Genomic DNA, 16,096 nt, shown 5'->3' on the forward strand with positions numbered 1-16,096 from the left:
TTTTTGGTATTTTTCGTTTCCTACCCATAACTAAAGATAGAAAACAACTAATAACAACAAATAAAAATTACTTAGTGATAAAGCAAACAAGCACACACGAGAATATTCACCCCACGCTATGACTCCCCGGCAACGGCGCCAAAAAAAGGTCTTGATAACCCGCAAGTGTACGGGATAGTTGTAGCCTCTTTCGATAAGTAAGAGTGTCGAACCCAACGAGGAACTAAAGGTAGAAAAAATAATCTTTCAAGTCCTATCGGCCACTGATACGACTCTACGCACGCTTGACGTTCTCTTTACCTAGAACAAGTATGAAACTAGAAGTACTTTGTAGGTGTTGTTGGATAGGTTTGCAAGATAATAAAGAGCACGTAAATAAAAACTAGGAGCTGCTTAGATAAAGAAGCAATAAAGTAAATATAACGAGTGTGGAAAATTGGTGGTAGGAGTTGTGAAATTGTCCCTAAGCAATTGACTACGTTACTAGACCGATAACAAGTTTTATGTGGGAGAGGCATAAGCTAACATACTTTCTCTACTTGGATCATATGCACTTATGATTGGAACTCTAGCAAGTGTCCGCAACTACTAAATATTCATTAAGGTAAAACCCAACCATAGCATTAAAGTATCAAGTCCCCTTTATCCCGTACACAACAATCCTCTTACTCGGGTTTATGCTTCTGTCACTCAAGCAACCCGCCATAAAAGAATCATGAACATATTGCAACACCCTACAACGGGAATCCCTCATGCTTGCACGACATGGAGGGCACAATAGGACAGCAACATAACCACAAGAAAATTAAATCAATCATAGCAATTCATCAACCACCAATAGGACAATGAAAATCTACTCATACATCATAGGATGGCAACACATCATTGGATAATAATATGAAGCATAAAGCACCATGTTCAAGTAGAGGGTACAGCGGGTTGCGGGAGAGTGGACCGCTATAGATAGAGGGGGGAAGGTGATGGAGATGTTGGTGAAGATGGCGGAGGTGTTGGTGTAGATCGCGGTGATGATGATGGCCCCCGGCAACGCTCTGGCGCCACCGGAAGCAAGGGGGACAGAGCCCCCCTTCTTCTTCTTCTTCCTTGACCTCCTCCCTAGATGGGAGAAGGGTATCCCCTCTGGTCCTTGGCTCCCATGGCTTCGGAGGAGCGAGAGCCCTTCCGAGATTGGATCTATCTCTCTGTTTCTGCGTTCTGGAATTCTGCCCCTTCACCGTTTCCTTTATATCTGGAGATCCATAACTCCGATTGGGGTGAATCTTTCGCCTAGATTTTTCTTGTAAAATTAGCTTTCTTGCGGCAAAAGAAGAGAGTCAACTGCCTTACGGGTGGCCCACGAGAGTGCCAGGCGCGCCCATGGGGGGTGGGCGCGCCCCCCTGTCTCGTGGCCACCTCGGGCACTGTTTTGCGTTGATTCTTCCTCCGGAAAATCCCAAATATTCCAAAATAATTCTCCATCCGTTTTTATCCCGTTTGGATTCCATTTGAAATTGGGTTTCTGCGAAACATAAAACATGCAACAAACAGAAACTGGCACTGGACACTGGATGTTAGTCCCAAAAATAGTGTAAAAAGTTTCCAAAAGTATATGAAAGTTGAAGAATATTGGCATGGAACAATCAAAAATTATAGATACGACGGAGACGTATCACTACTCAAGCAAAGCCCTCAGCTGCACCTTCAAAGTCCTCTGCACCAGTGCATCTTGCCACGTGCCAATGGACGACAAGCTTTTCAATTGCTTCAGGAGCTTTAGCAAGTTCCTCAGCACAGCCGCAGCTACAGAATAAAAAGGTCACTGCTGGACGCGGCACAAGGCCAAGTCCTCACAAGAAGCAGGTTGGCTTTGAAGTTCCATCTTTTGAAGATGAAGCTGATGATGAAGAGCTAGCTCAAATCATCAGAGACAGATAAAGCTGGGCCGCTAGTGCCAAAGGCAGTGCTGTGCCGCTCCTCCTGGATCTGAAGAAGATCCTTGACTACATTGATCTTCGGCATAAAGATCCCAACACTCCCCTTCCTGATCTGAACCTCACACCAGGCCAAAGTCACGTGTTGACTGCTTTTCATAGCTGAAGAAAATGGAAGTTTGAAAAGGCCATATCAGTGAAGAAAGCTCAATATGGAAAGGAGCATTATTTGAATAAGAATGTGCTAAAATTGACAACTTAAGAACTTGTGACTATACAGTCAGAAATCAAAGCTCTCAGTGACGAATTTGACGCCTACAAAGATGATTGGCTTGGAGACAAAGTCAGATTCGTCAAACTGGCTAAAGGCCTCAAACCCAATGTTGCTGGTGAAGCACAAAAAGAAGTTCCTCAGGGTGAAGCATCTGCTCAGCCCACTGAAGAACATGCCAACACCACTGATGAAAATCAGGCTGTTGAAGAAACTTATAGTGCTAGGGCTGATGATGATATTCCAGCTCCTGATGAAACTGCCAGGGCAACCACCAACGTTGCGCCTAAAGAACAAGACAGGCCATCTGAAGCATCTGTCGCTGCGCCTGAAGAATCTATACAAGTCAGGACAACTGCATCAGTTGTGCCTGAAGAAACTGCACCAAATTCCTCTGCTCCTCCTGCACCAACCCCAAGTCCTATCCTTCCTTCTGCATCAGAAGCAAAGAAAACCAAGGCTGCAGAGCGAGCAGCTATGAAGAAAAATAAAGCATCTGCTGCTTCAGAGTCTTCAGAACCAAAGAAGATGAAGACTTTGACAAGCTCGGTTGAAAATCCAATAGATGTTGTTCCTGTTTCAAGCATGCCATAAAAGGAGATTGTTCCCTTTGGTGAGGATTATGAAATTCCTAATGACTCAGATGAGGATGATCCTTCTGCTGCTTTCACAGAGCAATTGGATGAATAAATTGAAGCTTACCGTGCAATTTCAACTCCACTGGTATCATCGCCCATGCCTTAGTTCAAAGTTGAAGAGGCAAGCGTTGAGGAAGTTGATGAAGATAATGAAGACGTGGACATTGGGTGTTCCACTCCTATTATGAATGATGACTTAGAGGAAAGTCATCACCCCAATTCACCACTATTCACTCCTCTGCAGCAAATTCCTCAGTCCCCTGTTCAGACAGAAGAAATTCATACGGGCTGTGAAGAACATCAAGCTTCACTTCACTCCATCCCCGAAGAAATTCCAGCCACTAGTGCTGACGAAACTGAGAAGAAGACTGCAGAAGAAACTGGTCCAGAGATTCCTTAGCCTTTTGTTCCAGAGGCTGCGCTTGAAGTGGTTGTGAAGACTTCAACTATAAATCTTCAGCCCAAGCCACATGATCCTCTCTCCAAGAAGCAGAAATTCAAGGCTGATGACTTCTTTGCTGAGCACCGGTTCTTCTCTGACTTCAATCCTTATGATGCTGCTTGTCTTTGTCGCAAGCGCTTCTGGACGGCCTCACAGATGAACTATTATTCCTCGTTGTTGTGTGACAAGGAAAAACTGTTTGACCATGAGCATCTTCCTCATGTGGACATGGAGTCACTTCCATGCTTCACTCTAGTCCTCAGTGTTCTTCATGATGCAGGGCTGCTCAACTTTTGCGTCGACATCTGCGACTGGAATCAAGAGCTAATTCTTCAGTTCTATGCCACTCTGCATCTGACAGGCAATGTTGACGATGTAAATTCATGGGTCTTGGACTAGATGACTGACAATACGCATTACAAAGCTCCGGCCTCTGAATTGCTTCATGCCGTCCTAGTCAGTCCACCCCCTGAAGGAGCCCTGAAGCTTTATGAGGAACATGAATTATCAAACCATCTGATGCAAGTGCTAATGAAGCCTTTGAAGGCTGGCCAAGCGCCAAGGACAAATTTCCTCGTTAAGGAATTATTGTATGTGCCAAGGACTGTCTATCGCATCTTGGCCAAAACCCTCAGTCTGATAAAGGGCCACAACTTTGAAGAAGAAGAGGTTGTTGGCATCATGAAGAATCTGGTGTTCAACATCATGCATGGTATTCCAATCAACTATCATGATTTCTTCATGAGGACTTTGGCCAATGCTGCTTTGTCACCATTTGAATTGAAGCCCTATGCTCACTGGATCATGAAATTCATCAGATCACGGACTTCAATTCTCTACAAGGCTGATTTTCAAAATCATCTCAGCTATTTGCCCCCGATCGAAGTCCTCAAATAGACTATTTCCTCAGCTGATGAGAAGGGCAAGGCTGCTGTTATTGATGAAGGCACTCGTCCCTTGGACGGATAGTTTCGAAAGGCGGCATCCTACTCCACCAACGATGACTCTGCCACACATGATACTGCTGCAAATGCTTCAAAGCATAATTCTTAGGCCACAGCTCCGCGTGTGATGACTGATTGTGAGCTGCTCCTAAGTCTTCATTAGAAAGTGGACAGAAATCACAAGTGGGTCAAGCGTCAGTTTGGTGCAATTCTTCACAACATGACAGTCACTCAAAATACTGTGAAGAAGAATCACTATTATCTGCATCAAGTCTTCGACCGCACCTGGGCTATTCTTTCACATGTTTACACAGATGATGAACTCAAGGAGATGGACTTCAAACAGGACTTTGATTGGTCTCAGCCTCCTTCGAAGAAATTCAAGAAGCTCAAAGTTCCTTCGCTGGTCGTCAGCTCATATTCTTCATCATGCGAGACGGATGAAGCTGAAGATTTGGACGACACTGCAGCAGGCCCTACTACAACGGACGACCCCAACAACGCTGGCACTCCTCCATCGACATCATGAAAAAATTCTTAAGGGGCGTTAGTCCTCAGTTTTCATCCCTTTTGGTCATTTGATGACAAAGGGGGAGAAATTTGAGTTAGTCTTCAAGCGGGTCTCTATATATGGGCATTTTTTTGCTAAGTTACAACTCTCGCTCTTCTGAAGTGTTTGATTCGCCGAGTTGTAAACTTAAGTCCGATGGTGACCTGATACTTTTGCTCTATTTTTCTGCATGCTATTTCCTCATATATGTTAATGCACGCATGTTGAATTACATCAGTCACCATATTTCATCATGCATTTCAAATTTTTCATTCAATATGTCAAATGCGTGTATGGATTACAAGATATAGGGGGAGATCTCCATGATATAACTCTAAAATGTGCATTGCTTTTTGAAAGCAAATTCCTCACATATGCACATCTTCAGGGGGAGTTCTTCTATATCTTGCAATCAAATTCCTCAATATTGAGCACTTTCAATTGATATGTTTATCCCCATTGAAAACTTAACCTATTTGTCATCAATCACCAAAAAGGGGGAGATTGTAAGTGCATGTAGTGCCCATTAGTGATTTTGGTGTATTGAAGACTTATAGGTTAAAGGACTAATATGTTTGTGAGAGTACACATGCTCTATAAGTCGATGAGGAGTTTGATATTTACGATGAAAGTCGACCCCTAAAAATGTATGTCTTCAGTTGAAGACTTTGGTTCTCCTGAAGATTTTGAAAGTGAAGAAATTGGTGTGACCTTGAAGACTTGGATATTCATGCGAGGATTATGAAGCGTAAATACTTTTGTTCTCGTAGTTTCATTTTATCTTTCTTGAGTCATAGGAAACACCATACTGTTAAAGGGGGTTGAGGTAAAACTAAGGAAACTGATTTCCAAGTGATGCTCGTCTCAAAATCCTACACCTACCCAATCCTTTCGAGTGAAGCCATTTGAAATCTCGTATCAGTTCCGTCAATTCTTCAGTGATAGAGACGAAAATCTTCTGGTCTTTGAGGAATTTGTTCTGACCAGGAGTTAGGAATTCGCTAGTGTGGATTGCCTACACAGTGAGGAACATGATAGCCCTGAGGAATTCGAACCTCAAATATCTGACCGTTGCTGTGCTACGTGCCAGCTGTCCCAAACTATCTTCCACCTAACAGTCATATCATTGAAGGGCATTTATGTCTTATCATGTCAGGCTACTCCCTAGGCTATAAATAGCCACCCCCTACAACCACTAGCTGGTTGGCTGCTCTGAGAGAAACTGCCACTTGTCATTGGGAGCATCCCATCCTCCGAGGACTTTGAGCGAAAATCATCAAGTGAGGAAAACCCAAAAACCCAAACCCAAACACCTACAAACCCAAAGTGATTGAGCATCACTGAAGAGATTGTTTCTGTGTGGAACCGACGCTTGTTACCTTTGAGGACTGTGTATCCTCCAGACGGTTAGGCGTCACGGTCTGAGCATCCAAGAGGAATTGTGGATCGCCGAGTGACCAAGTCTATGAAGGTTTGGAAGTCACCTATGAAGACTTACCACGAGTGTTGGGCGAGGTCTGTGTGACTTTTGCTCAAGGAGAATACGGTGAGGATTGTGTGTCCGGGACTGTGTGTCCTCGAGTTTAAATACTCTACCGCTCCAACCAGACGTACAACTGTTACAGCAGTTGGAACTAGTCTAAAAAATCATTGTCTTCACCAAGCCAACTGGTTCTATTTTCTCAACCCTTTCATTTCCTTATTCATGTGTTGATGAACCTGATCATTACTGTTTGAAGACTTTGACTGAAGACTTTCTCTATTTCCTCAATCCAATTTCTTCAGTCACATTGTCTTTAGCCTGCTTATTCTATTTTCACGCTATCTGTACTCTGTGCTTATTTTCATTTTATCATGATGACTGTGTTGTTGCTTTGATATGCTTATACCTGGGTACTTATTCCGCTGCTAGTGTGTCGTTGCTTAGGAATTTCTTCACCTAGAAATTCCTCCATGACGAATTTGTAAAAATCACCTATTCACCCCCCTCTAGTCGATATAATGCACTTTTAGTACTACCAAGACTTAATCAGTCAAGTTGCATAACATATTGGAAAGAAAAAGAAAAATCTAAAAAAATGCACGAATCTTCATGCAAGACCTTACGAATATAACATCGACTGAGACATAACTAAGTCTCAGTTGACTGAGATTTAGCAAGACTCTATGCATGATGGTAGACGAAGCACGAGATGAATAAAAAATAAATAGGAATGGCTTTGGTGTTCCGCACCTCCCCCTCATGTTCAAATCCTGGCTCCGTCTCGGCACCCATCCAATAGTCGATCATGCTTCAGAGCTCATGCCATCTATTGGCTCTAAGGGCATCTCCAATACTGACCCGCCAAATGGACACCGCATCGGTCCGCGGATCGGGAGGACCAGTCCGCAGACACGATACAGGAGGCAGCCATCCAATGCTATCCGCATACATTTCAAAACGCTTTTCAACAGATCGGACAAAATTCATGCAAACCGCGTGATTTTCATATAAACTAGAGTACATTCATTACATTTCAGACTTTTTTTTAACTAAACCTAGTCTAAATGACCCCCGGTGCCATTCCGCATGTTTGCCTGGGCATGAGCCCCGGAAACTGAAGCTCTGCCTCAGTAGCCTCCAGCTCTACCTCGACGGCCTCCACCTCCGCAACCTGCAAGCGGCTAATCGGCCAACAAGAATGAGCCCGCCAAGCTTAGCTTCAGTGGGAGGGGAAGAGCGGTAGCCTTCTTGGGACCCAAGCGTCGGCACCCTCCCATGCTCTACTCTGCCTCATTGCCGGCGGCGCCCATGAGAGTGTTCGCGTCCTCGCCCTGGCGTCGTGTTGTGGCCGTCACGGAGCTTCCAACCTCCTCCCCGTAGTCATCGTCGGGCTCGAAAACTTCATCCCGCCTTGTCCACCACCCCTGTAGGCAGCCCCTAAATCCTCCTAATACTGGTAGTAGCGCCAACAGTCACGGCGGATGTCACGGGCGAAGCGGTAGGACTGGAGCAACGCCTCCTGCTCATCCATGTCCACGCCCGCTGCGATCCCGTGCCAGCGGCGAGTAACTCCTCCATGCGGTGGTGCGCGTAGCGGAGGCAGAGGTTGTAGGTCTGGTCAGTCTGTGCCTGGCGGAACGCGGCCTCCCGCTCCTCCAGCACCATGTCGGTGTAGTGAGCACGGGCCTTGTCCATGGTCATGCCGGCATTGGCCAGCGCGGACGGTGGCGCTGGCTCATCGTCAGTTGCCTCTTCCATTGGTGCGTCCGTAGATTGTCCGTATAGGTTGTCCCCTCCTTCTGTTTGGAAGCGAGGTCGTCCCACAAGGCTTTGGAGGTCGAGAAGGCCATGGCGGGTGTGGTGGGGAGCGGAGGAGGGTGGATGGATGCGGCTGTGTTGTAGGCCTGGGGTTTAAATAGAGGGTAGGCCAGGCAGCGAGGTCCTTAATGGTGGGCGGTAAACAGACGAACGGGTGGCGCCCGAGTAGGTTTCTCGGCCACCGCGTGCGTTTAATGGGAGAGGCGGATGGACCGGTGCCGTTTGAGTGCGGAGAGACGTCGCGTGCACCGGGAAGCGGCGCAGGGCACTCTTGGCCGGCTCCAGTGAGAGGTTGTGTCCGCTCTAGGTTGACATGAATGCGATGCTGACACTCTGTAGCAGTGCTGACCAATGTGGAGCGACGAAGCGTGCGGGCAAGGAAGAGTGTTTTTGAATGGGCCACGTTTGCTAAACGTGGGCGTGGCACTGATCCGAATGCCCGCAAAGCCCTCGGTCTGTCTTCGGTTTGCGGAAAAAAGTTACGTCTTGGAACGCCGAACAAATCGATGCAGACCCGTGCTAGATGGCAAACACAACCGGACCGCTTGGTCTGGACAGTTTACGGGCAATTTGAGGGTCGACGAAGCAGTTGTCGTTCAAGATTCTGGGCTCCGTGCTCTTAAAGTGGGGACTCCAACTGGGCATCACGAAATAACCAACAGCCACAAAGCAGCAGCTACATCGTCGTGTAGCTCCCTCCGGTGCCCACGCCGCGTCTAGCGGCCATACGCATGCCATGGCTGAACCGACGTCGGCACGGTGGATCTTCCCGAGCGTGTCGCCACCGTCGGCGTTGAAGGCGATGGCGTTGCAGTATCGGCTCGCCTCGAAAAGGAGGCGTAAAAGTGCATGTCGACATGATCGATCAATCTGGGAAGCTAGGGATTTCCTTCCTCAGACCTCCGCTGCAAGGATGGATCGCATCCGAGCACGGAGGAGAAGTAAAAGAAGTCAGAATAATATTACACATTACAGTTCACTACTGGAGTCGACCTATACGCCGGGTGCCACGGACACTCGGCGGTTACAAATGAGCACATATTACAAGCATATAAAATTACAATCCCAGCTTTAACAGAGCTCATCCAGTGTAAAGTAGAATAGCACTGAGCAGGTACGTGTATGAAGATATGAAGGTCACAAGTCAAGGACAAGGCAGGATTTTCTAGCGCCCCTTGAGGTTTACGAGGCTCATATCATGCACATGGCTTTCCCCGGCTCCGTAGTTACGGTGTGCAAAGCACATAGGCTCTTTTGGCTGCGGGAGCTCAGTGTCTTCATTATCCAGGCTTGCTACCACCCAAGACATGAGGGGGCGAGCCTCTGGGTCGTCCTGCACCGACAAGAGTCAGATATGGATGCATCGTAGAGCTTCAACGAGAGAGCAACCCTCAACGATGGATGAATCAATTAGATCCATCACTTTCCCATCCTTCCTTAAGCTCCACGCCTGCATCAAACCAATCATGTTATTCATCAGTAGTACCCCCCTTCTTAATTATCAGTTGAACAAGTTCTGATCACTAAATAAAGTTCCAAAGATGCATACAATCATACTCACTAAATAAAAGTAAAAGACACTTACATAATCTATAAGGTTACGAGTGCGTGCGCGTGAACTTGTTGGGGTTGTGGCGCCGGTCTTCATGCCACTCACAATCTCTAGAACTAATACGCCAAAGCTGTAAACATCGGATTTGACGGAGATTATGCCTTCCATTGCATATTCAGGCGACATGTATCCACTGCTTTGACAATTAACCGTGGTAAATTCAAACTTATTAACCAGTTAAGGCACAAAAGTTGAGGGATCCCATAAATGAAATTCATCACTACTCACAATGTTCCAACAACTCGATTGGTATGTCCTTCGTGTTGACTGACACCAAAGATCCTAGCTGTACCAAAATCGGATATTTTGGGGATCATCTCAGCATCCAACAATATGTTGCTTGCTTTGAGATCTCTATGAATCATCGTCAATCTGGAATCTTGGTGGAGATAAAGAAGTCCCTTGGCTACACCAGCGATTATCTTAAATCTTGTGGGCCAATTGAGCAGTGATTTTCTTCTATCATCTATCAGGGACAGAATTACACGAATCATCTTGTCAGTGACGATGTTTGACCGAAAGTAGAGATTTTTGCAACAAGTGAGTAGAACGTACTGAAAATGAAGTAATCCAGACTTCGGTTAGGTAGGTATGCATAAATCAAAAGCTTTTCGTCTTCATGAATACTGCAGCCTATAAGTTTGACCAAGTTTCTATGCTGCAACCTGGAAATCAGAGCTATTTCATTTTTGAACTCCACTGCCCCTTGGACAGAACCTACACGAAGCCTTTTCACAGCAATTTCCTTACCATCTTCCAACGTTCCCTGAAACATGAGGTATTATTTAGTCAAGAAAGTTTGATCTTCCATTAATATTCTAACTATCACCCTCACAAAAAAAAAACGATCAAATAACTATCAGTACAGATACGTCTTGCCTTATAAACATTGCCAAACCCTCCTTTGCCAAGAATGTTGGATTCAGAGAAATTATTTGTCGCGGTAGCAATTTCCCTAAAGTTCAAAATGGGAAACTCCGTGTTACCATCAGCGAACTGATTGTAATTTCCTGTATCTCGACGCATCAACCTTTCCCAGACAAGCTTGCTTCCTTGATTGCCTGTCAGTAGTGTGGGCACCGCCTCTTCAGTTTCTTGTGACTGGAGATAACATCAAAATTAGAAGTAAAGCAACAATTTCCTACCTCTAAAGCCACAGATCCAAATAAGCCCCACGCATATGAGTATCAGAAAACTTGACACAACTGGTAATACAATTTCTATGGTTTTGATCTTTCTCATGTTGCCTGCACAAAAAAATTAATATAAGGAGAATCACCAAAGTTTGTCAGTGCTAATCACCAAATTCATAGCAGACTCCTTTCTCGAACGCATGCATAAAAACATGAGGCCACTCTTTCTCCAATTTCTCTCTTTAGAAGAAACGAACACACACCACCAGTAAAACATAAGCAAGCAGAGAAAGTGGAGTGATGCATACCTTGCAATCTTTTAGTCCGAACATAGAGGTTCTCCCCTCCTTGATGGTTGTTCTCCATGTCGATCAAATCGCCGATCCATAACAGGCATCTTGTATCATCACCGTCAATATCTATGTTGCTCATCTTGGAGTAAGCATATGCCACGCAGGAGCAATTGCTTCTGCATTCCTCGGTGCACTCATCGAAGCTTCTGCTCGGGACACGGAGGAACTTGTCCGGGACCTTCATGCCCGGAAAGGCCAAGAAACTGTCTCCATGAGTGTTTTTGAATGGGCCACGTTTGCTAAACGTGGGCGTGGCACTGATCCGAATGCCCGCAAAGCCCTCGGTCTGTCTTCGGTTTGCGGAAAAAAGTTACGTCTTGGAACGCCGAACAAATCGATGCAGACCCGTGCTAGATGGCAAACACAACCGGACCGCTTGGTCTGGACAGTTTACGGGCAATTTGAGGGTCGACGAAGCAGTTGTCGTTCAAGATTCTGGGCTCCGTGCTCTTAAAGTGGGGACTCCAACTGGGCATCACGAAATAACCAACAGCCACAAAGCAGCAGCTACATCGTCGTGTAGCTCCCTCCGGTGCCCACGCCGCGTCTAGCGGCCATACGCATGCCATGGCTGAACCGACGTCGGCACGGTGGATCTTCCCGAGCGTGTCGCCACCGTCGGCGTTGAAGGCGATGGCGTTGCAGTATCGGCTCGCCTCGAAAAGGAGGCGTAAAAGTGCATGTCAACATGATCGATCAATCTGGGAGGCTAGGGATTTCCTTCCTCAGACCTCCGCTGCAAGGATGGATCGCATCCGAGCACGGAGGAGAAGTAAAAGAAGTCAGAATAATATTACACATTACAGTTCACTACTGGAGTCGACCTATACGCCGGGTGCCACGGACACTCGGCGGTTACAAATGAGCACATATTACAAGCATATAAAATTACAATCCCAGCTTTAACAGAGCTCATCCAGTGTAAAGTAGAATAGCACTGAGCAGGTACGTGTATGAAGATATGAGGGTCACAAGTCAAGGACAAGGCAGGATTTTCTAGCGCCCCTTGAGGTTTACGAGGCTCATATCATGCACATGGCTTTCCCCGGCTCCGTAGTTACGGTGTGCAAAGCACATAGGCTCTTTTGGCTGCGGGAGCTCAGTGTCTTCATTATCCAGGCTTGCTACCACCCAAGACATGAGGGGGCGAGCCTCTGGGTCGTCCTGCACCGACAAGAGTCCGATATGGATGCATCGTAGAGCTTCAACGAGAGAGCAACCCTCAACGATGGATGAATCAATTAGATTCATCACTTTCAAATCCTTCCTTAAGCTCCACGCCTGCATCAAACCAATCATGTTATTCATCAGTAGTACCCCCCTTCTTAATTATCAGTTGAACAAGTTCTGATCACTAAATAAAGTTCCAAAGATGCATACAATCATACTCACTAAATAAAAGTAAAAGACACTTACATAATCTATAAGGTTATGAGTGCGTGCGCGTGAACTTGTTGGGGTTGTGGCGCCGGTCTTCATGCCACTGACAATCTCTAGAACTAATACGCCAAAGCTGTAAACATCGGATTTGACGGAGATTATGCCTTCCATTGCATATTCAGGCGACATGTATCCACTGCTTTGACAATTAACCGTGGTAAATTCAAACTTATTAACCAGTTAAGGCACAAAAGTTGAGGGATCCCATAAATGAAATTCATCACTACTCACAATGTTCCAACAACTCGATTGGTATGTCCTTCGTGTTGACTGACACCAAAGATCCTAGCTGTACCAAAATCGGATATTTTGGGGATCATCTCAGCATCCAACAATATGTTGCTTGCTTTGAGATCTCTATGAATCATCGTCAATCTGGAATCTTGGTGGAGATAAAGAAGTCCCCTGGCTACACCAGCGATTATCTTAAATCTTGTGGGCCAATTGAGCAGTGATTTTCTTCTATCATCTATCAGGGACAGAATTACACGAATCATCTTGTCAGTGACGATGTTTGACCGAAAGTAGAGATTTTTGCAACAAGTGAGTAGAACGTACTGAAAATGAAGTAATCCAGACTTCGGTTAGGTAGGTATGCATAAATCAAAAGCTTTTCGTCTTCATGAATACTGCAGCCTATAAGTTTGACCAAGTTTCTATGCTGCAACCTGGAAATCAGAGCTATTTCATTTTTGAACTCCACTGCCCCTTGGACAGAACCTACACGAAGCCTTTTCACAGCAATTTCCTTACCATCTTCCAACGTTCCCTGAAACATGAGGTATTATTTAGTCAAGAAAGTTTGATCTTCCATTAATATTCTAACTATCACCCTCACAAAAAAAAACGATCAAATAACTATCAGTACAGATACGTCTTGCCTTATAAACATTGCCAAACCCTCCTTTGCCAAGAATGTTGGATTCAGAGAAATTATTTGTCGCGGTAGCAATTTCCCTAAAGTTCAAAATGGGAAACTCCGTGTTACCATCAGCGAACTGATTGTAATTTCCTGTATCTCGATGCATCAACCTTTCCCAGACAAGCTTGCTTCCTTGATTGCCTGTCAGTAGTGTGGGCACCGCCTCTTCAGTTTCTTGTGACTGGAGATAACATCAAAATTAGAAGTAAAGCAACAATTTCCTACCTCTAAAGCCACAGATCCAAATAAGCCCCACGCATATGAGTATCAGAAAACTTGACACAACTGGTAATACAATTTCTATGGTTTTGATCTTTCTCATGTTGCCTGCACAAAAAAATTAATATAAGGAGAATCACCAAAGTTTGTCAGTGCTAATCACCAAATTCATAGCAGACTCCTTTCTCGAACGCATGCATAAAAACATGAGGCCACTCTTTCTCCAATTTCTCTCTTTAGAAGAAACGAACACACACACACAGTAAAACATAAGCAAGCAGAGAAAGTGGAGTGATGCATACCTTGCAATCTTTTAGTCCGAACATAGAGGTTCTCCCCTCCTTGATGGTTGTTCTCCATGTCGATCAAATCGCCGATCCATAACAGGCATCTTGTATCATCACCGTCAATATCTATGTTGCTCATCTTGGAGTAAGCATATGCCACGCAGGAGCAATTGCTTCTGCATTCCTCGGTGCACTCATCGAAGCTTCTGCTCGGGACACGGAGGAACTTGTCCGGGACCTTCATGCCCGGAAAGGCCAAGAAACTGTCTCCATGGGTGCACCTTGGCACCTCCTTGGGGCGGCATCCCTGTGAGAAGCTACCGGAGATCCATCCTTTAGCATCCCTCGGTTCAAAACCGTCAAGGCACTTGCAAACCGGGACGATTTGTGTGTTGTCGCAGTAACCATAAGGACCGCAGTAGCCGTACGTATTGCACTCATGTTGAGGCTCTGCGTAGAGGGCTCTCCATGCGGACACGTTGCTCAGCCAGCTTAGTATATTTACCTTGCCTGAGTAGTCGATCTCCAACCTGACCAGCTGGACGAAGGAGCCAGCCGGCATGCCGAAGGACATGTACACCTCGTCGCCGGCGTGATGCAAGGCCATGTAAATGGCCGACTCGTTGAATCCGCCCATGTAGAGGTGGCTTGTCCACACCGGGCTTCGCCGGTGTGGCCTCGACCCGTTCCAGGCGAAGCACTGGAGCAGGTTGCTAGGGTCCGCGCCGTACGAGAACTCGCCGGGGGATGGGTCCTGCTGCCCTTTCCACGACACGAGGTGCTGCAGTGGGAGCGTCTTGTGGCTCAGCCTCAGGTTCATGCCAGGGAGGAGGGTGTCGGTAGGGTGGTCGAAGCTTTGCCATAGTATGGCACTGTCGGCCAACGACCGAAGGATGAAGTTGCCGGTGTTGTCCAACACTGCTTCCACCGTGCTCGTGCTCGCGCTCGCGCTGATGCTGATGCTCTTGTTGGTTGTCCACACGGCACGGCCATCGCTATCAGACATCACTATGCCGGAGCTGCTGGTCACCGCAAGATTTGCAGAGGAAAGGTTAGTGGTGATGGGCGCCGCACGGTTAGAAACCCATACCACGGTGCGCTCCGGGATGTTGTTGTACCATATGCCCACATAGTGGCGCTGCCGCTTCTCCCCATCCGTGGAGAAGAATCCCAGGGCAAACACCCCATCTTGGGAGACGAGGACACTGCCGGGGGAGAGCGGCTTGCCAGGGACAAGCCGGCTCTAAGATGCATAAGCATGGGCACAAGCGAATGGCCAACAAAGAAGCAAAAGAATGCCATACACAGCAAGGCAAGGATGACACAGCTGCATAGGCATTAATTCTTGATAGATCCTCTGCTGCTTGCAATTGCTTGCTTGCAGGATCATGCATGCATGGAGAGTGTGTGTGTGTGTGGTGTCTAAGTGATTGCAATGAGAATGAGCCCCAAAGGAATGAAAGAGGTATATATAGAGGAAATAACACCACCATGCATGCTGCCTTGTATCCCACGTTGTTTTGAGCCCCAAAGGAATCATGAAAGAGGTGGTTGAGCTGTTCTACATTTGTACATGCACTCTGGCACCCGCAGTTAGGATTTTGCTACTAATCCGACGATATATTGCTGGAAACTAGAAAGCATAAGGAATGCTACTACTTTTAGATCACTCGAGGTTTCTAACAAAACTATACGAGAGTTATGTAGAAAATATATTATATTGGACGCCTAGAATATTGTTTTGTGTTATGCTGATCTGACCCAGGTGTGGGATATATATATAGAGTAGAATCAATATTTTAAATAGCACGCTACAAAATATAGCGAGGCCCTTCTCTAAATGCTACACAAGTTATAGCGCGCTAATAGCGTGCTATATTTCAAAATAGGGTTTGAAAAAAAATCAAATATATCTAGAAATAAAGTATTTAAGCAACTAAATTTTTCATAGGAGCAAGCAATATATGCATCTCATAAAAGGAGTGAGAAAGCTAGTGGGAGAATCTGATAAAAGGAGTGAGAAAGCTAGTGGTCGTGGGTTGGTTTTGGCCTG

At 46.0% G+C, this 16,096-nt stretch overlaps 1 protein-coding gene and 1 pseudogene across 1 annotated transcript; both read right to left on the bottom strand.

Annotated features, from left to right (window-relative positions):
• Positions 1 to 10,478: 10,478 nt before the first annotated feature.
• Positions 10,479 to 11,368, bottom strand: LOC119292245 (putative inactive G-type lectin S-receptor-like serine/threonine-protein kinase SRK). The gene is made up of 3 exons (XM_037571079.1): positions 11,131 to 11,368; positions 10,835 to 10,936; positions 10,479 to 10,750 (listed from the first exon to the last, which is right to left on the bottom strand). Exons 1-3 carry the CDS (start codon positions 11,357 to 11,359, stop codon positions 10,521 to 10,523), a joined length of 561 nt encoding a protein of 186 aa, XP_037426976.1. The 5' UTR covers positions 11,360 to 11,368; the 3' UTR covers positions 10,479 to 10,520.
• Positions 11,369 to 12,004: 636 nt separating this feature from the next.
• On the bottom strand, positions 12,005 to 15,461 carry LOC119292246 (annotated as a pseudogene).
• Positions 15,462 to 16,096: the final 635 nt, after the last annotated feature.

This window comes from Triticum dicoccoides, chromosome 4B, assembly GCF_002162155.2.
Source record: "Triticum dicoccoides isolate Atlit2015 ecotype Zavitan chromosome 4B, WEW_v2.0, whole genome shotgun sequence".
Lineage (NCBI taxonomy): Eukaryota > Viridiplantae > Streptophyta > Magnoliopsida > Poales > Poaceae > Triticum > Triticum dicoccoides.

Coding starts and splice junctions, on each gene's coding strand:
- LOC119292245 (XM_037571079.1), bottom strand. CDS start 11,359: ATGAAGGTCCCGGACAAGTTCCTCCGTGTCCCGAGCAGAAGCTTCGAT. Junction 10,937..11,130: donor TCGGACTAAAAGATTGCAAG/GTATGCATCACT, acceptor TTTTTTGTGCAG/GCAACATGAGAAAGATCAAA. Junction 10,751..10,834: donor TTGGATCTGTGGCTTTAGAG/GTAGGAAATTGT, acceptor CACTACTGACAG/GCAATCAAGGAAGCAAGCTT.